Genomic DNA, 22,401 nt, shown 5'->3' with positions numbered 1-22,401 from the left:
CGAGTGTTTCTTGTGAAAGTTTTGCGAGGGGGGACCATAGATTGAAGCTCAGTCGAACACTTTCCATGAAAATAACGATACATCAGAGACAAACTCGCAACATCTCTTCTGTGAGATAGAGGTTGCAAGGAAGAGAAAAGGACATCTCCTACGAGGCTACGAAGTCTATTTTGAACTCTATCAAGGCAGGACAAGTCCTTTCTAGCAGCTCCTGCCCAGATGTGGCAACAGTATTCCATCCTTGGACGTACCTGACTCTTATATAGATAGAGAATTGCATCAGCAGTGAGATATCTACTGGATCGATAGAAAGATCCCACCATTTTTCCAGCGGCCTTGGCAACAGATTTAATGTATGTGTTCCATTTAAGATCAGGAGTAATGGTCAAGCCCAGAAGCTTGTCAAAACTTGAGGCCTCCTGAAGACGAGAGCCATTCATTTCAATTGATGCCAGATGTGGATCAGAATGTTGATGATGTAAAGAGAGAAGCTTGATTTTAGATGCATTAAAAGTAACCAGCCACTCCTTTCCCCATTGTACTACATGCTCAAGATCAGAGGAAAGAGAATTGGAGAGAACTTGGTCGTTTACTGTCTTAGATGTGGTACCATAAATGGTAGTGTCGTCAGCATAAATGTCTACAAATGATGTAAGGATGTGATTTGGAAGATCATTAATGTAGATCAGGAAAAGAGTTGGGCCCAGGATGGACCCCTGAGGGACACCGGCATTAATACTGTGGGCTTCTGATTTTTGCCCCTCAACTACTACTCTTATGAACCTATCAGAAAGAAATGATTTAATAATTGAGAAGACTTTTCCAGCTATACCATAGCTAGAGATCTTATGAAGTAAACCTTTATGCCATACCTTATCAAAGGCCTTAGATATGTCAAGAGCAATTGCCCTAGAAAGGTTGCCTCCGTCGAGAGATTTGCTAATCCTATGAGATATAACTGTAAGCACATCTGCTGTAGATCTAGCAGAACGGAAACCATATTGAGTGTCACTAAGAAGGTTATTTTTGTTGAGATGGTTGATTACTTCTGTATTTAACACAGATTCCAGCAACTTACTCATGACGCACAGGAGACTTATTGGCCTGTACTGAGAGGGGGATGAGCGATCACCTGAATTCTTAAATACAGGGCATACTGATGAAATTTTCCAGGGAGATGGGAAACTATTCTCCTTAAGACAACGTTTAAATAGTTTTGTAAGTATGGGCGCTAGTTCAGGTTGAAGTTTTTTGAGTACTATAATTGGAATACCGTCCGGGCCAGTTGCTTTACTGGAATCAAGGTTTTTGATTAGCTTGGCAACATCACGTACAGATATACGTATATCACATAGTGTGTTTTCAGATAGAGGAGGAAATATTGGGGGTTGGCGGCCTTGATCGCAAAAGGTAGAATTAGCTGCAAAGTTCTTGACAAAGAGTTTGGCTTTGTCTGATGCTGACGAGATTACCTCAGGTCCATTGATGATAGTTGGGATGGAGCACACGCTTCTGTTCAGAATTCTGTTTGCTATTTGCCAAAACTGGTGGGAACCAAGCCGCTGCTCAGCTACTTTGGACTTAACAGATTGAGCATACAACCATCTTGCGCTCTTTATTACTTTCTTACAATGGTTGCTGGCAGTCCTGAAAGCGGCTTTAGTTTCCATACATCTATTACGTTGGAAACAGTGGAAAAAGTGATTTCTGTGCGCAATGGCAGCAGCACATTCTGGAGAGAACCATGGCTGGCTGTTAGGTTTTTGCTGAAACTTTTTCGAGGGTATGAACCGGTCAATACCTACGATTAACCATTCCGTCAGGTCTAATATTATAGAGGACACATCCTTTTTAAATATGGAATGTAGAGGTAGATCAGTTATAAATGTACGGAAGCTATCCCAGTCAGCCTTAGTGTATCGATATACTGTACGATGGAGAGGTACGTCTGGGGACTTATTACATTTCATTTTTATCTTAATTGATACAACAGAGTGGTCGGAAGATCCAAGAGGTGACAGAACAGAAACTGAACATAGTTCAGGGCAAGTTGTGAGAAAAAGGTCTAGAAGGCTTGCATACTGGCCGTCATTGTCGGGCACACGGGTGGGTTCCTGAACAATCTGAGTGAGGTCATAGGCAATGGAGAAATCATGACAGAACCTCCCCTCATCATCGGTCTTGTTTGAGTGGGTCAACCATTCGACGTTGTGAACATTGAAGTCTCCACATACGTGAATGTTAGCTGAAGGATAAGCAGATAGGACTTGGTCAATTTTCTCAGATATGCTTTTAAAGATAGTAACTCCGCTGTTGTGGGGGCGATAGAGAGTAAATAAAAATGCCGTAGTGTGAGCTAAAGCAACCCGGAAGCACATATAGGGTAAGTTAGGATCTTCCCTGGAGATGTCCCTACCACATGGAAAGCTATCTTTAATATAGGCACATATTCCATGCCCATGGCGATCTTGGGGGTCAGATTTAGAAGTTAAGTTAGAGTATCCTTTAATTGCGAACTCTTCTAGGGAAATAGCCTGTCCAATGCCAGTTTCACTTAAAAATAAAAGGTCTGGTTTAGTCTCCTGTAATTGGGTTTTAACCTCTGGAAGGTTAGAACGTAGACCCCTGATGTTGGAGAAGGAGACATGGTAGTAGGGGTCTACGTTGGAAGTTGGAGAACCGGGTTTAATCGTGTATTTTTTCTTGAAACTTGTCATGATGAAATTTTGAAATTTGTGGACTAGGTCGTCAGATTTACTTAGAGCAAGACAGAGAGGGGAAACTAAGAGAGAAAAAGAAATGAAGAATTTTTTTTTTTTTTTTTTGTAGCTAATGATAAGGTAAAGTCATAACAATTACCCACTAGTATGGCATCGAGAGGCCCCACCAGAAGCTACTGCATGGTCCAGAATCCATTCACCAAATGGCAATACAGCAGCCCCAGTACTTTGCACCTGCTGATAGGACAGCCTCCTTAGTGGTTAATCCAAGGTTCGGGTCCCTGACTATCAGGCGGATAACGTCAGCCCAGACAAAACGTTTACCTCCAGCACCCTTACTAGTGACATGGCTACAAGGATAGACATAGAAACAGAAAATTTCCGCCATCTCTGCCAACTGTTCGCACAAAATACTGCCAACCTAGAAAACAGCTTTTTCTTCTCCCTTTGTCAGAAAAATCACTCATTAAAAAATGAGGACTGAGGGACAAATAAGAAGAAGCGAGAGTAACAGGAGCTGCCGATAACGCATCCACAATGCGTTTTCTACTCTCCATAAATATATATATATATATAAATTTTAATTGATTAAGTTCAAATATATTAGCATGAGCTAAAAATCAATATTTCTCCAAAGTACTCAATACGTGTGTAAGTGTGTGTGTGCAGTCAGCACCAACCCTATTCGGGTTTAACCGGCTTCCTCCAAAGGAGGAAGTTTCATGGGAGTATGAAATTCACAAGCGGTCCCCAGTCGCATGTATATCCCCGTTAGGGGAGATGACGATGTTAGGTTTTTGCAACTTTTTGCAGGGATGTGTCGACGTCCTCCTACATACAGCACCTGGAATTACCAAATTGGTCACCCATTTTAGCAATGACCAGGCTGAACGTTGCTTAACTTTGGTGATCTGATGGGAACCGGTGTGTCAACATGATTATACGTGTGTAAAGCTTAAATAAATTTATATCAACATTGTTAGGAGTCTACATGAATTAATTAATGTTTCAACGTTTTGGAGTCCTGACGAGATATGGAAATGTTGAAACATTGATCTTCTCACTGTAACTTGTGCTTCCAGATAAACTTTTCCTGAATTTTACGAATAGTCAAAGTTGAACCGTCAATGCTATCAGACGTTATGTCTCTTTTCTCATTTCCAGCCATGACTTGGCATAGTTTTCAAAACACTTACAGGACGATATTCATTGTGTTGATGAAACTGTATTAATAACATTGATTTCACACATTGACCTCTTCACCTGTCCTGTGGCGGTTGCCATTAGGGCACTACAGATGACCTGTCAACCAGTTCTCTCCATCCTTCCCTCTCCTCCGAATGTTTGACCACCTCGCTCAGCTTCAATCCTGTCCATTCTGTAATGTTGTCTTCCCTCTTTTTCTTCCTCCTCTGACCGTTCCCTAGAGCTCTGTCTTGGAAAGCCTTTCTCCTCTTGTTGTTGACTTCCTCATTTGTTATCTGGTCTTTGTAAGAGATGCCAAGCAGTCTTCTAAATCATCTCATTTCTGAGTCCTGATTCCTCTTCTCTAATTATGCTATAAACGTCCATGTTTCACAAGCATACAGGAAAACTGAGCGGACAAGGGAATGCATGAGTCTTATCTTTAAGCTGAGCTTGATTGCCTTGTCTTTTCAAATGATGTTCAACTTAGCCAATGTTGAATGTCATATCAAAAATATATGTTGACATGGCAGTTTGCAATCGTCGTTGGCAGAACTCCGGTAACAGTATACATTTTGCTCACTGATACTTCCTATGGTGCGAAACATGAATGATGAAAATGATGAACGTGATGCCTATGTAAAAAAAAAAACAAAAAAAAAAACAAGTCCTACTACAGCACGGAAGAGGCGGTTGCAGCCGCCACTGGGGATAGTGGGACGGTTCACAGGTTGTTGACCTCCAGCTTTTCTTTGGACTCTTTTTGCTTCCTGTTGTTTTTGAAGATTTCAGTGTTTTCATATATTTTTCTTCTCCAGCTCTTCCTGTTGGCTTCCCAGTTGTTTGTGTCAATTTTGGTTGCCTTAAGAATAGATTTCAGCTGATATTTAAAGCGGTGTTTTAACTTAAAAATTTTTTTTTTATTACATTTTCACCCCAAACAAGGCACATTGCCACTTTGATGTAGGGGGCTACTATTAGGGACACAGGCTACAGGGGTACTAGGTGAGGAGTTGGGCAGCAAAATGTCGGTTCATGTTACACTTGAACTTCTGCATGTCAGTACAGTTGGGGAAGCAAGAACCTGGAAGGGAATTCTAAAGTCTAGTGGATCTGGGGAAGAAACAACTGGAGTAGAAAGATCTCGAACATCTAGGGATCTCAACTGTGAAGGGGTGGGATTTTGCTGCTTGTCTGGTTTGTCGGGGTATTTATGTTGAGGGGATACAAGTGCTTGCAGTTCGTTGGAGCATTCACCATTAAAATACTTGTAGAACAGGCAGAGGGATGTTACATTTCGTCGATGGGACAGAGGCTGAAGCTTAGATGACAGTTCAGGACCTATTGGGTTGGCAACTCTCTTTTGAACCTTGTCTAGGAGTGAGAGACTAGTAGCAGATGCACCAGCCCAAATATGACAACAATACTCCATACATGGGCGAATGGTGGCCTTATAGAGGTACAGGATACTTTTGGGCGTTAGTAGCTTTCTAGCACGGTAGAGAGAACTTACCTTTTTCGCAGCGGTCCTGGCAGTGCTTTCAATGTAATTGTTCCAACTCATGTTTCCTGTGAATGTTAGGCCGAGGAGTTTAAAAGATGTGCTTTCAGATAGAAAGTCTTTGGCCATTGCTATTGGTGGTAGAGAAGGTTTCTTGTAGTTATTGAAGGAAACAAGTTTAGTCTTGGCAGCATTGAATGTGACCATCCATTTTTGTCCCCATTCCACTACAGATTGGAGATCATTCTCTAGTGTTTTGCCATTTCTTTAGATATGTGTTCATTTGTTTTCCTGTTTTGTCTGTTATAAAGCGTGGTGTCATCAGCATATATACTCATCTCAGAGGCAGTTTTGTCGGGGAGGTAATTTATGAATATTAGTAACAATAGAGGTCCAAGGATAGACCCCTGAGGCACTCCCGCATTTATATCATATTGTTTAGATGTACGACCGTCGATGACAACCTAGATTTTTCTCTTATCTAAGAAGGATTTAATTATGTTAAGTATTCTACCAGTGATACCCTCATGCCATACCCTGTCAAAAGCCTTAGATATATTTAGAGCTACCGCTCTTCCCTCCCCTGCTTTGTCAAGTGAATGGTATATATGCTCAGAGATTACAGTTAGAATGTCTGCTGTGGAACGGGCTCTCCTAAATCCATATTGTTGGTCGGTCAGAAGTTTAGCATCTGTAAGGTGATAATCTAGAGCTTGGTTAATTATGGACTCAAATATTTTGGCAAAAAGTGGGAGGAGGCTAATGGGGCGGTAATTTACTGGGTCAGTTTTTTCTTGAAAACTGGTACAACAGAAGCAGTTTTCCAGCAGGCAGGAAAGCAAGATTCATTAAGGCATTTGTTGTAAAGTTTGGAGAGAACCGGAGCTACTTCAGCGGAGCACTTTTTAAATAGCACAGCCGGGATGAAATCAGGTCCACATGCTTTTGAAGTGTCAAGATGTTTTATGATAGCATTCACCTGAGAAGGGGTGATTTTCAGATCATCTAGTATGGCTTCTGTCCGCAAAGGAAAGTCCAAGAAAGGGTGGTTAGCAGGGTCCAGTGTGGAGTTGGAGGCAAACCGACTGGCAAGCATGTTAGCCTTCTCGGTTGCTGAGCAAACAACTTCACGATTGTTGGATAGTGGGGGAATTGTTGATTGCCCATTATGTACTACACTGTTGTAGATTTTCCAGAAGTCACGGGTTCCTAATTACCCAGGTAGATACTTACTAGCTATGGTCTATACTTAGATTTACAGCTATCTATATTACATAGCAATAGGTGTCTCTTCCTTAGTTTTGCAATGATAAATACAATAAACCTAAATTCTTTCTGATATTAATTTTCATTTTTTCTTAAATTTTCTTTTTAAACATCAAAACTTGCACCGACATCTTCCAAATCTCATAAGTCATTAATACCATCAGCTGACCATGATATATTACGTTGATCTTCCAAGGATGGAATACTGTTGCCATATCTGGGCAGGAGCTGCTAAAAACAGCCTATCCTGCCTTGACAGAGTACAAAATAGACTTTGTGGCTTAGTTGGGGATGCCCTTTTCTCTACCCTGCAACCTCTCTCCCACAGAAGAGACGTTGCGAGCCTATCCTTGTTTTATCGTTATTTCCATGGCAGGTGCTCATCTGAACTCCAATCTCTGGTCCCCCCCTCGCCAATCTTTCACGAAAAACACCCGTCTAGCTGAATCCACTGTGAAAAATTTCCCCCACTCTATATCTGTGCCTAAATCAAAACGCGGATTCCATGAACAAAGCTTCTTTCTTAGAACTGCACACCTGTGGAACTCTGTTCCGTCTGCCTGCTTCCCACCGGACTACAACTTGGATGTCTTCAAGTCCAATGTTAACAAATTCCTAATGAACCGCCCCCTTAAGTAAATACTTCATCAAATCTCCACACTAACATAATGTACTTGCAATAACACTTATCCCTGAGTGGCTTCCAGGCCTTGATAAGTGGTGATCACTGTAAAAAAAGAAAAAAAAAAATTTGCTCTGTTGGAAGTAAGATGATACAAGACTTTTATTTCATTATTTGATGTCGTCTGCTACATTATTAGGATGAGAATTAGATATTATTTGGATGAGTTTATTAAACGTGAAATAAAAATCAGTTGTAAATAATTTTTATCTTTAAACTAAAATATTTCTAAGCCAATTTAAATGTTCCATTTGCCCTAAAACTAAGGATTTTTTTTTAGAAATTTTTGTATAAAATTCTGTCGCTAATTAGATTTTTTTTTTTTTTTTTTTTTACATCGCGGATTACCACTTATCAAGGCCCGGAAGCCACTCGGGGATAAGGGTTATTGTGTGTACAATAATCAATGGGATAATATCGTAGCAATAGTTGGTATTGGAGATTTGATAAAGTGTCTAACTTAAGGGGGCGATTAGTCAGGAATTTGTTTATGTTGGACTTGAAGACATTCAAGTTGTAGTCAAGTGGGAAACAGGCAAACGGAAGAGAATTCTGCAGGCGTGCACTTCTCAGAAAGAAGCTTTGTTCATGGAATCTACATTTTAATAAAGAGTGGGGGAAATTACTGACAGTGGTTTTAGCTAGACGGGTGTTTATCGTGAAAGATAGGTGAGGGGGGACCAGAGATTGGAGCCTGGACGAGCATTTAGTCACACACTGTTTTCGACCATTTATCTTATTTATTTTATGAAAAAAAAAATGTTTTTATTCAAATCTTATATAAAATTAAACATCATTGAATTTCCTTTTGTTATAAAAAGACTATGAAAACTTTGAAATTTTCTTAAACAAAAAACATTTGAGAATAAAAATTTAATTTTTTTCACTTGTTAAATAACGATCAGAGTAAACAAATATGAATAATTTTGGTTGGAATAAATAAGTGAAGTCCTTCCCTGTCACCCTCTTCCAGTTTTTAGGTTGGAAATGTTTTGAAACTTGAAGTTATAAATTCTGCTGAATGGTAGGTGGAGTTATAAATGTTGCTTTATGTTGGGTTATGAATGTTGCTTTTTTTCTTTTTTTGACAAGCTTCTAGGTTTGACTTTTACTCCTGATCTAAGATAGAACACGTACATACAATCCGTTGCCAAGGCTGCTGGAAAAATGGTGGTATCATTCTACCGCTCCAGTAGATATCTCACTGCTGATGCAATTCTCTACCTGTATAACAGCCAAGTACGTCCAAGGATGGAGTACTGTTGCCACATCTGGGCAGGAGCTCCTAGAAACAGCTTATCCTGCCTTGACAGAGTTCAAAATAGACTTTGTAGCCTAGTGGGCAATGCCCTTTTCTCTTCCCTGTAACCTCTTTCCCACTGAAGAGACGTTGCAAGCTTGTCTCTGCTTTATCATTATTTTCATGGCAAGTGCTCGTCTGAGCTCCAATCTATGGTCCCCCCACCTGGCATAACTTTCATGAAAACTGAAACCACTATTAATAATTTCCCCCATTCTCTATCTGTGCCTAAACTTAAATGTAGATTCGATGAACAAAGCTTTCTTTTTTAGAACTGCACACCTGTGGAATTCTATTCTGTTTTCCTGCTTTCCAACTGACTACAATGTGGTTGTATTCAAGTCCAATATAAACAAGTTCTTGATGCCCTTAAACAATCCATTTTACCAAATTTCCACTATTAATGATTACTACAACTTTTTCCTAGTGACTATTGTACACTCATTAATCCTTATCCTTGAGTGGCCTCAGGCTTTGATAAGTGGTGACTCCTTTGTAAAAAAAAGAAAGAAAAAAATGTGGAGTTATGAATGTTGCTTTATGTTAGGTGAAATTGTAAATTTATTTGATCATAATTTCCAAATTCTTTTGCACTAGTGTTGATGACTATCTTATTATAAAGATTTTATTTTTTGTTGAAATTAACTTTTATAATTTTGATTTGATTTTTCAGGAATGTCTTGGATGAAAAGTCTTAAGGATTTCTATTTCAACCAACTTGGAAGATGACAAATCAAGGAATTTAGATTTATCGATTCTGTCACAATCTTAAAAAGCTCTTCTTTCTGTAGATATGTTATCGTTCATATGAAAACATGGTTCCTTCCTTTGAAGAATATTTTTACCGTTTTGTTTTGAAAATAGTATGCATGTATTTGTTTATCATTATGCCATATTAATCCAAAGATTGTATTGGAAGCATTAGTTTTCTTGATATTTTTGTAGTCAGAATTCTTTCGAGAAAAACATCAGGTACTTACAGAAGGGGCCATGAGAAGGTTGTCATAATTCTAGGTGAAAGTGATTTTTTGTGGAACGAACTGGATTTGAACTTGGAACCCCCTGGTTGTCAGTCAGTGCTGTTAATCACTTGACCACCGTCACCGCCCATCTATTTATTATAAACTTAATTGTTCAGAATCAAGAATATATGTTAACATTATGAATTAATTGTAAAAATTTCACACAAATGCTGAGTAATGGTCTCAATGCACTGATGTTTAAGGAACTAAATTTTTCCTATCAGAATCCCTCCACTAGTCCAGTAGACTGTGGAAGTGATGCTGCTTAAATTGTCTTGATCTTTTTCAATCTCTCAGAATTTCTGTTTTATTTCTCCTTGTCAAGAAGTTTGGGATCAATTCTGTGGCTGTGATTAGCATTTCATATATTGAACGCTTTATAATGGTTTTCTTTTTTGTTTTTTTTTGATTTTCATTATTTATTGCTGACATTTTCATCTGTTATACCATAACACAAAACTGTATAATAATGCAATGGATATTTACTTATCATTTCTATAACAAATGTTCGTAATATATGTCTGTTTCATATGTGGATTTTACAATAAAAATTTCAAGCCTGACAGACTGACAACCAGAGACACTTGGACACAAAAAAATCTTTATTTGCGGTTAGCTGAAACATGTATCGAATTCTGTCATTTCAATAGTGAGCCTTTCTCAGTTTTCCATTCTCACAACTTGGGAAATACGTGGCATGTCTTGAAATTAAAAAGGAGATTTTAAAGATTCAAGTTTTTTCAGATTTGTACTCTTCTGTTGATTAACTTTGATGCATATGAATTCTGAATCTGAGGTGTCATTACCAGCCAGTATCTAGTTGGTGCAGATCACAACAAACAGTCCATGACTGTCTGTTATGCTTGCTATATTTGCAGACCTTGCATGACCACTACGACTGCCTTTCATACATATGCTTGACTTAAGTGTTAACTTTTCTTTGATTGGTTCAAAATAAATAGAATTTCCAATTACACCCAATCGATGAGCATTTTACATCAAGAACTGGCAAGCCATCAACCATGATTTTTTGATTTAACCACGAAAGAAAACACTAGAAATTCCTAACACATATCGAGAAATTTGTTCACACAGCCAGGAAAGTGTTCCAGAAAGAATAAAAAAATAAGAAAGACATAATCTTTTATGAAAAATAAACAACCATTAATGTAATAAATTCGTATAAATCAGCACAGTACAACCGTTTTGATCAGCTTGATTTTCCTGTTGGCATTGGTTTCCCTAATTCTAGAAAAAAATTAAGTACCTACAGGAGGGACCACTTGAAGGTTGCCAACATCTATAAGTGAAAGTGGTGTCATAAAAACAACTGAATTCGATCTTGGCACAACCAGATCATCAGTCTTAATCATTATCCACATCACTAGTGCCACCTCCCTGATAATTAATAAAGACGCAGAAAAATTATTACGAATAAAAATAACAAAATATTCTATTTTTTGAAAATGGGCAAATTTAAAGATTTATTGCACATAATATAAGACTGAAAAAAAAAAGGCAAACATTGAACGTGCGCCTGTTTTCATAAACTGCAGACAATGTTTATGTTAATACATTTATACGTTCGACTCCGAGCACAACGCATATGTAAATATTGTCATACGGTACGACGAAATGCAACTTTTTAATTTCATTATCTTTCCACATTGTTGAGTTCAATTATTGCTTTATTTATCTTAAGCTCAACATTTGTTATATCGTGGGTTTTCTCCCACTAAAAAAAAACCATGCAGCATATTAGTATTGTGTCAACTTAGCATTTGCAAGTCACACAAAACCAATACAAGTAAAATACAAGACGAAAAAAAAAAACCAACAAAAAACAAATAGTTGGTCCTGTAGAGTAAATTACTTCAAAAATAGTTGGATTTTTCTTTTTTGTAACTTTTTTTTTTTTTTTTAGTTTTTGATATTTTTTGTGACGTTTAAAAAATATTTTTTGTTATGACTCTTATTTTTTTTGTATTTCTATATTTCATTGTGACTTTTATATAAAACTAGCCTGAGTGTCCGGCATTGCCTAGGTGTTTGAGGGTGTGTGTTGAGCAAAAAAAAAAAAAGTAGGCAGGCAGGCTCGAACTTGTACTATGAAGGAGGAAAAGAATGTGAAAAAAAAAGAAAAAACGTGACGTCTTTGCTGTTGCACCCATCGCCAAACTGGAAGTGACGAATGTTTAAATTAAGGCTAGTCAATTGAAAAGAGGGGATGACTTTTGAAAATATTGGCGAAAAAAAAACAACCACTCCCTCTAGAAAAGTGCTTGGTTGAGGGCGAAGGAATTAATGTTTTTAGACAATTTTTCGATATTTGTCATCTGAAGGATTGAGCTTCAAAACAATACTGATCTCGTGAAAATCCGTCGCCTCTGTCGAAAGTTTTAGGCAGGCATACATACATACATACATACATACATACATACATTTAAACAGATAAGTGAGATTTATATTATAGATGTACGATATATTTTCAGTGATTTACTTCCCTTTGTTGAGCTTGCTTTTAAACAGTAACCATATAATAGGAGAACTACAGAAGTGGAACTCTTCTATCGAATCATTTAAAAGGTCCATTTGACATTGGATTTTTAATGGCTTAGATTGCACTGTGCAACACTAAAAATAAAGAACAGAACATTTGTAACCATTTTTAAATGCATAATGGCATGGAAAATCAATTTCTGGCCTTCTTTTTGTTAAATTAGTTTTTTGCAAAATTATCACTTTCAAAAATTTTGCAAAGAATTTTAGTGATGTGAGTGATGAACAATGTGGAACATTTCATCAGGATATTTCAGTGATGGAGAAACATTTTTTAAGGAAAATGGAACTCTGGCATGTTGGCAGATTACTGCTGGAATATAAAAAGGGAGGATGACACTCAACACAAGATGTTTAAGAGGACAAATGTTATGTAAACTGACAATTCTATCTTTTTCATTCCTAATCAATAATAATAAAATATGATTTATTATACATGAAAACGGTGCCTAATCAAGAGAAATAAGGTCAGCATTAATATCAGGATGCTTTTCTTACACCGAAACGGATCTTATATGGCATGTACTTTTTTAAATTTGAAATTTGTTGCATCGTATTATTGACGTCTTGTCTATATGATCACAGCATAATCATGTTGACACACTTGTTCACATCAGATCGCTTAAGTTAAGCAACGTTGAGCCTGGTCAGTACAAAATGGGTTACCATTTAGGAATATCAGATATGTGGAAGGACAGCAACATATCTCTGATTTCGGGCTGAGAACTACAAGTAGAGGTTGTGCTTCTATATAGTGTTTGCCTTTTTCAATGTCAGAAATCATTGTTTGCAACATATATGATGATAAAGATGCGTGTACTACAATCATTTTACCAAAAAATTACCTGATTGGATGAAACTAAATATAATCCAAAATATCATCCAATCACAGAAGGTGTTTTATATCAAGATTGGCAATAAGCATTGAAGTTATCATGAAAGCAAGTCATGAGCAGTAAGCAAATGTGAGTTTGAATTTATTTTATTCACACAAATTTGAATCTGTTGATAATTTGTTCAAGTAGAAAAGCTTTGTTGCAGCAACAACAATTATTTGAAAAAATAAATCAGAATGGCTTCTGAAAATGAGAAAGTCTATCATTCTGACTACCGGGTAAATTCTTCATTGTCTAAATTTACAACCATTGCTGAAAAAGAGCTCTCTAGTATAAACATGTTTGGCAAAGATTTTGACGAGCGACCAACATTAGTGCCGATTCAGAGAATGACTACTCCAAGCCTTAATATCGGAGAGACTGTGTTCCCGAGTGATATGTACACTGCCAAATCCTATTCTTCAACTTTGGTTGCATCAACGTCCGAAAGCAACACGCCGGACATGGCTGATATGACAGCCTCAGCAGAGGGGCAAAGCCAGTTTCCACAGAACAACAGCGTATGCCAGAACGCGTTCTGTTCTGAACACCACAGCCAACAAATTGATCCAACACCATTATCCTCTTCCTCCCTAGAGCAAACTGACATCACAGCTACCTCTAACAACATGGCAGTATCTCCGGTAGATCCTGCTGCTTGCAAGACGTCGAAAGAACTCTTTTACTGTGATTTTTGCAACAAACAGTTTACGCAGAAATATATTCTTGAGACCCACCGGCGTACACATACCGGGGAGCGTCCCTTTGAATGTAACGTGTGTTGCAAACAGTTTGCCCGTCGCGACACGCTGCAGATCCATCGTCGCACCCATAGCGGCGAGAAGGCATTCCAGTGTGAGTTCTGTCTGAAGCAGTTTGCACAGAAACATTATCTCCAGATCCATCGTCGGATTCACACAGGAGATAAGTTGTTTCACTGTGACATCTACTTCAAGCCGTTCACGCAACGTGATTACCTCGCAATTCACAAGCGGTCGCACAGTGGAGAGAAACCATTCCAGTGTGACTTCTGCATCCAGAGATTCGCACGGAAGGATACGCTTCAGATCCATCGGAGGATCCATACTGGAGAAAAGCCATTTCGTTGCGATGTCTGTCCGAAGCAATTCGCCCAACGTGACAAGCTGCATACTCATCGCAGGACGCATTCTCGACGTAAGAGTTTCCAGTGCGATGTCTGCCTCAAGCAATTTGCACATCGTGATTATCTCCAGATTCATGCCCGATCACATACAGGTGAAAAACCCTTTCAGTGCGACTTCTGCATCCAGAAATTTGCACGGAAGGATACGCTGCAGATCCATCGGAGGATTCATACTGGGGAAAAGCCATTTCAATGTGAAATCTGTGGAAAAAAATTTGCCCAGTCTGACAAACTCCGACGCCACAAACGAACGCACCCAGAACTAATGAAAAATGAAGGGAAGAAAATCTCCGCTAGAAACAAGCAGTCGTTGACATCCACAACACTCCTTGAAAAACCCGATGATTATTCGCAAAATAATTATTTATCGGTGCTATAAATATATAAAAATATCCAAGTGTAATTAAAAAGAAAAAGAATATTTTTTAAGACTTTTTTTTCATGGAAATCGTTCCAGACAAGGCATTAAGCCGTTTAATGCAAACAAATACAAAAAAATATTACTTCAAGCTAAAAATTAGTCAATGATAATTGTTACATGGATAGATAACACAAATTCATCTCTTGATGCAACCAGAACTGATGAAATAGGAAGAGAAGAAAGTCTCTGCTAGAAACAAGCAGTCGTTGACGTCCGCAACAGCCCCTAAAAAAAAACAAAGATTATCTGCAAATATTAATTATTTATTGGTGCTATAAATAAAAAAAAATATATAAATAAAAATATCCAGGTGTAAATCAAAAAAAAAAAAAGGAATATTTTTTAAGACTTTTTTTTTTTTTTATAGAAATCGCTCCAGACAAGGCATGAAGCCATTTGATGCATGGAGCTAAAATAAAATAAAAATATTACTTCAAGGTTAAAAATTAGCCGGTGATAAGATTCAGAACCAGATAACATAAATTCGACTCTTGACGTAACCAGAACTGATGAAATAGAAAGGAAAGAAAATCTCCGCTGGAAACAGGAAGTTGTTGACATTCGCCTCTAAAAAACGATTATTTGCCAAATAATTATTTATGAGTGATATAAAAAAAAACATAAGTTTTCCTAGACTGACAAACTTCGATGCTACAAACGAACGCACCTTGAATTGATGAAAAGGAAACGGCAGAAAATATCCACTAGAAACAGTTGTTAACATCTGCAATGCTCTCTAAGAAATTTGATGATTATTCACAAATTATTTATGGGTGCTATATAAAAAGAACAAACATAACCTCCTTCTCTACCAGACAAATAAAAATATCCCGGTGTAATTTAAAATAGAAATAATTTTTAATACTTTTTTTTTTTTTTTTTATGGAAATCGCTCCAAACAAGACATGAAGCCGTTTGATGTAAGGAGCTAAAAGAAAAAAAAATCAAGGTCAAAAACTTTCTAATGATAAGTGTTAGATGGAATAGATTCTGACCCAGAAAACAGCAATTCTTCCTCCTTTGTCAGAAACATTGCTCATGAGGACTAAAGGACAAAATAAGAAGTGAGAGTTATGACGTGTCGAAAGTGAACCCAACCTTTTGAACACAATTAAAAAAAAACAAAATTGATATTACAGGTGGAACACCAACTTTCCAGCAACGAATAGTCTGGTTTTTCTATAAATCTGAACAAAATCACAAGTGGTTCAGTTTAATGTCTGTTTTGCCTGCTGCCATATGTTAGACAACTTTTCAAAATTGATTTCTAAACTAACCTATCTCTGGCCAGGTCTTTATTTATCCCTCTTTCTCCCAAATCATTTCTTATCACTTATCATTATTGCACAACATATACCATCATAACCATTATATTCCGTTTTACATGTTGGATAACTTTAAGAAATTGACTTCTAAACCAACCTATCTCTGGCCAGGTCTTTATTTATCCCTCTTTCTAAGTCCATCCGTATTACTTCCTCTCATGTTTTCCTTGATCTTCTCCTGTGAACTGATTTTACTACCTCAACTGTCATACATCTACTAACCCCATCCGTTCGTTCAGTGTGACCAAACCAACAAAATCTCCTGTTCTGCACATATCCAGATTTAATAAGAAAAACTGAATAAATGCTTCTCTATGAAAGCAAATTGAGATACAAGGCCGGTTTTTAATGTGAGGGAATTCAGTTCCCTAAAACAGGGACACTCTCGATTGGAACAAAAATAAAAATTGTTTCAATTTAGGACTTCTCCTTCTGTAAACCAGAACAGAATAAACGAAGTGTAATATCAAAACAGATGCTACACTTTGTTTCTAGCGAAAAAAAGTTATTTTAATAAATGTTGAGTAGAAAATATTAAGACAAATCCCCCCCCCCCAATTTTTTATCCTAAAATTAAAAAAGAATGCTTTGATTTGAAATCGATAAGTTGGACAAATATTTTAACAATGTATTTCTTATATGAGATGTGAACTCTTTGTCACTTCATTCAACGACCACATTAAAAATGCGGAAATGAAAAACAGACTTGGACGATCGGTTGGGCCATGTGAAAATCTGCTGACCAAAAAAAAAAAGAGGACAATGAAGTGATATGGCCATGCCACGTGAGCATCGGGTTTTACAAACACAATTGTGCAAGCAACCGTACAGGAAGACAAAGAAAGAGCGGGACAACATCAGAGAGAGGATATAGCTGATGCTGAGAAGTACACTCTCGAAGGCACAAAATCAGGAGAGCTGGAGAAAATTGGTTTCCAGGTTATCTTTGATGCCAAGGGACAGATGATGATGATTATGATGATGATAGCAAATGAATAAGATGTTTGTTGTGAATAAAAAGGTCACTGCTTAGCAAGTGCTAAATTCACCAAAAGGAATAATGATGTGAATGAAAGCGATAAAATACAGTTAATGAACCAAACATGTTTATATATATATATATATATATATATATATATATATATATATATTAGTGTTGGGACGATTAATCAGAATCATTATCGGAAATTGAAAAAATCGGGACTTTTGGGGTTATTGAAATCGGAATCAGAAAAATGTGTGCTTATTTTCCAATGCCAAAAACGATTCTCCTACCAGTAAAACTGAAATCTATAGATTGACCCTCACAAGTGTTTTTTTACGTTTGAAAAAATATATGCACTTTTAACATGTGTTTTTATGATAATCGGGGAAAATAACAACTTTATAGTTAAATATTTAGAGATTTATAAAGAATTGGAACCAGAATCGGTAATTTAGTATGAAATCAGTAATTGTATTGGAATCAGGAAAAATATTGGAATCGTCCCATCACTAATATATACACACACACACACACACACACACACACAATGCCACCAAAAAGAAAGTCAGCACTTGTCATTTTTTCAAAAACTGCAAATTTAAGCTAAATTGAACGTAACTGTTCAACAAGCTATACCTCATTTGATTTGCCTTTTATTCCTCTATAATTTTACCTGTTCATATTTGACTTTTAATTGAAGTATCCTAGTGTTCCCATAAATTTAAAAAATTAGCTTCAAATCAAGAAGGCAAAAAGAAACTCTACACAACAGAAATTTGTTATTTAAATGTAATTTTAGAACATTAATAAAACACAAATCCAACAGGAACACAATGGACTAGTTATTATTTAGTAGCATAGCCCTTCTGCAATTTGATAACCTGCAAATAACGGACCATTCTCTTTAATTAGTCTGTGGCAATACTCTGGCGAAAGGGCATCCTACTTCTCTTTAATTTTTGTCCAAAGTTGTTTCAGATTTGAAATTTTATCATTGCGTAGCTTTTGCTTGATGTAATGTGAGACGTCTTTGATAAGATTGTGCATGCTAATCCAAACACGGAATATCATGCTCTTCAAGTAACCTCTTGACGTTGCCAGCTGTGTGAATCAGAGCTTTATCCTGCATAAAGATGAGATTATCATCCAAATTCTGGCCAAAGTAAAGTAGAAAATGCTCAGTCAACATATTGTAGTTGTTCAAATTAATTTAACCTTGCAAGCAACCTATGCACCCTGGACCATTGGCACTAATAACACGCCACACCAAAACTGAACCTCCACCACCTTGCAGCATTGAAACTGTGCACCGAGGATTAAATTCTTTCTCTTTCCTTCAACGGACATACTGCCTACCATCACTGCCTATCCTATTGAACTTGCTTTCATCGCTAAAAATCACTTTTGACCAATATGAAGAGTCACGATCTTCATTGCATCTGACGAAATCCAGACGGCGCTTTCTGTTCTTTACAGAAATCATTGGCTTGCGTCTTGCAACACAGCCTCGCAAATTAAATTCTTTCAATCTGTTCTCAACTGTAGAAATAGAGCACTTTTTAACAAGATTGCACTGTTGTTGGATTTGGGGAGCCGTTTCAAATCTGTTTCTGAGGCTGTGGATCTTGATAGCATTATCTTCCCTGTAAGAAGTAACTCTAGGATGACAAGATTTAGGGGCATCATGAACACTTGATGCTTTCGCACAGTTTTTTCATTGCATTTCAGTCTGCAGCTGATTTGTCGATTGGATAAATCAGAAAAGTTGAGATTAACGAGCTCCTGACGTTCACTAAGAGAGACTAGAGGTATATGGACTAAATGCTACATTGTATAACCTAGGAACAAAAACAATTATGATTAGAGGTTCTAAAATGTGGCTATTTTATGATTAGAAATGCTAAAAGTTTATTTTAAGCTCATTTGTTGCTACAGAGTTTCTTTGAAGCTGATTTTTTAAGTTGACGTGAACACTAGGATACTTCAGTTAAAAGTAAAACATGAACAGGCAAAATTATAGAGGAATAAAAGGCGAATCAAATAAGGTATCGGTTGTTTAAAGAGTTACATTCAATTTTGCTTAAATTCATGGTTCTTGAAAAAATGACAAGTGCAGATTTTTTCTCTGGCGGCACTGTGTGTGTATATATATATATATATATATATATATATATATATATATATATATATATATATATATATATATATAAACAAAATTGGAAAAAAGTAGAACTCGGTCATGTTCAATCAGACATGCTTGAATAATGGCTTACTGTGAAAATATACAAATATATATAAATTTACAGTTCGGGTGTGAAAGATATTTTGCGTGAATAAATTGTTTGGAAATGATGAACAGATTCAGACAATCACTTGGGCAATATGAGAATTTGCTGACCATGTCACACGATCATCAGGTTGCAGAAAGACAATTCTTTAAACAACTGTACAGGGAGGATGAAGGAGGAACAGACAAAGAATTGGGGGGGGGTGAGAATAACATACAAGAATGGACAGCACTGAGTAATATAATCAGAAAGGAGGAAGATCAGGATGGCTGGAGAAAGCTGGTTGTCATATCATTTTTAGTGCCCAAATGGTTATCCTGACTCCGGGACAGATGATGATGATGATCATCATCATCATCATCATCATCACATGCTATATTATGAAAAAAAAAAAATCTTTTTTATGTTTGAAAAAGAAAAGAAAAATAATTTACAAGAGAAAACTTTGTATTATTTGGATTCTGCAGACAACTGTTCTCATCTTGAATGTTATTTTAACATTTTGATTGATATAACTTCCGACCTTCTTCATATGTATCCTTGAAAATCAGCACAGAATTTCAAATAGAACCTTTTATTTAATCCACGTGGGTAACATATTCTTGTTCCATCAGCCATGAGTGGGTAGAAATTCTAAATAATTCGCAATTGTATTTTTGGGTCATTTGTATAGGCGATTGAAGCTGTAATCTTCAGGAATGTAATTTTTATAACTGAATCTGACCAAGTATTCTATCCACTATGCCACAAATCCTTGCAGACAAGGACAAATGATTTTTCTTTTTCTTATCCCTTCATATGTGGTTAGCCATACCCGACTTTTTAATCACGCATCGTATTACGACTTTTCAATGTTCTTCTGACTTTACTTTTTGTGGACGGCAAGTTTCACTTTTGTATAGTTTTCCACATTTACATGCGACTTCATGCAATCATTATTTTTTCCTGTAGGAAGCTTGACTCACACAAGCTGTTTCCAGAGAGTCGAATTGCTTTTGAATACTGTCCTGATGCCATATGGATTACATATTCTTTGAATTTTTCAAATAGGTTCTTCGTGTATGGTATACAAACTATGCTGAGTTTTTGAATGGTGTCCTTTAGTGTTTGGTCCAGATTTCTTAGAGCTGATATCATGCCCTTTCGAGAGTCGTTTTGGTGGAGGGTTTCTCTTAAACTGTCCCTCTTCACTTAATATATATTGCTATTACTACATATTGCTTTTGCTCGATGTTGTAGGTAATTGACGATTTCTTTTTTTACATGATGGTGGGAGTTGTTTAGTCCAGTGAAAGTTGGCTGTTGATATACAGGTGACATAAACCCTTGGCCAGTGCAGGTAATCAGCACATCTAGGTATGATACTAAGTTCCTTTTCCATTATGAACCGTGTAGATGGATGGATAGAGTTCACATGGCCAATAATGTTTGAATATTTTCCTCGTAAGGTCAGAGTATTAATGAGGTGTCCGCATCTCGCAGCCACATTGTTGGTTTTAGTGATCTTGATCTTGATCCTAATGCCATTTCCTCAAACTATTCCATATATATATATATATATATATATATATATATATATATATATTGATATACTGAGGACAATAGTGGTCTCATCACTAAACCTTCTTCCTGCCGATATATATCAGATCCCATCACAAAGTATGTAGTTCCTACACAGAAGGTCAACATCTCCATTACATTTGCAGTTGCGATACAAGCGCGTTCTTTCAGTGAAGCATCCAAAGTCAGCTTATCCCATACTTCTGTCAAAGTCTTGTGAATGGGTATTTTCGTGAACATCTAGACTCACCATCTGGTTGGAATGAATGGGAGTATTGTTGATTATTTTGATGAAGTGAGATGAATTCTTGACATATGATGCAGATTTGCTGATGATTGGTGTGATTATATTTACCAGAAATCATCTCAATGGATAGCATACTGAACCTCAGACACTGACAATGGGCCTTAATGGAATACCGTCCTTATGAATTTTAAAAAAGGTTGTATAGGTGTGGTAGCTGGCTGTAATGCTAAACTAGTTGTATGTATTTTGAAAGTGGTATTAGGTCCTTGTTCTTACTGAGGAGCTGTGACAGCTTTCTTTTGGTTTTCAAAGTTAGATTCTTTTATACTTTACAGTAGCCACCAGGTTCAATCAGATCTGCCAATTTCTTGGAATATTCCACTCTATCCATCAACACTGCATTATATCATCATCATATTGACCTTATAGCCAATTCTTCTTCCTTTGAGAAGTTCAGTTTCGGAGGCTTTGAATTTTCAAGTGCTTGTCTCACTTTCTACCTAAGCTCATCTCCTTGTGCCATGGGTTTATTCAAATCTGCCTCCTTTATTGGAGCTATCATATCTAAGTATCTGGGCAGGAACTGCTAAAAACAGTCTATCCTGCCTTGACAGAGTACAAAATAGACTTTGTGACTTAGTGGGGGGGATGCCCTTTTCTCTACCCTGCAACATCTCTTCCACAGAAGAAACGTTGCGAGTCTATCCTTGTTTTATCGTTATTTCCATGGAAGGTGTTCATCTGAACTCCAATCTCTGGTCCCCCTTCGCCAATCTTTCACGAAAAACACCCGTCTAGCTGAATCCACTGTGAAAAATTTTCCCCACTCTTTATCTGTGCCTAAATTAAAATGTAGATTCCATGAACAAAGCTTCTTTATTAGAACTGTGAAACTCTGTTCTGTCTGCCTGCTTCCCACCTGACTACAACCTGGATGTCTTCAAGTCCAACGTAAACAAATTCTTAATGAACCACCCCCTTAAGTAAACACTTCATTAAATCTCCACACTAACGTACTGTACTTGCAATAACCCTTATCCCTGAGTGGCTTCCGGGCCTTGATAAGTGGTGACCACCGTGTAAAAAAAAAAAAGAAAAAAAAAAAGTATGGAATCCACTTGATGGTTATTGTGAAGTTGAGACCTTTGTTTATCACTGATTCCTCAGAGGGAGTTAACTGACGTTTACTTTGGTTGACAATGACTTTTATTCATGAATAATGAACATGAAATCTTACATCCTTAGCTTTTAGATTTTCCAATTTCTTTATTTAGCAAGATTTGACCTCATTAAATTCTTT

General features: G+C 37.0%; 1 protein-coding gene across 1 annotated transcript in view; it reads left to right on the top strand.

Moving 5' to 3' along the window:
- The window catches only part of LOC145243055 (uncharacterized), a 56,235-nt gene extending 38,688 nt beyond the window's left edge, over positions 1-17,547 (top strand). Inside the window, exon 3 of the mRNA XM_080106161.1 lies at positions 13,305-17,547. Within this exon, the coding sequence (XP_079962287.1) occupies positions 13,305-14,654 (1,350 nt within the window). The 3' untranslated portion in view covers positions 14,655-17,547. The remainder of the gene's footprint in view (positions 1-13,304) is intronic.
- The last annotated feature ends 4,854 nt before the right edge of the window (positions 17,548-22,401 follow it).

This window comes from Euprymna scolopes, chromosome 21, assembly GCF_053919585.1.
Source record: "Euprymna scolopes isolate OS-2025 chromosome 21, ASM5391958v1, whole genome shotgun sequence".
Taxonomy (NCBI): domain Eukaryota; kingdom Metazoa; phylum Mollusca; class Cephalopoda; order Sepiida; family Sepiolidae; genus Euprymna; species Euprymna scolopes.
This window is presented reverse-complemented; position numbering and strand designations above follow the sequence as displayed.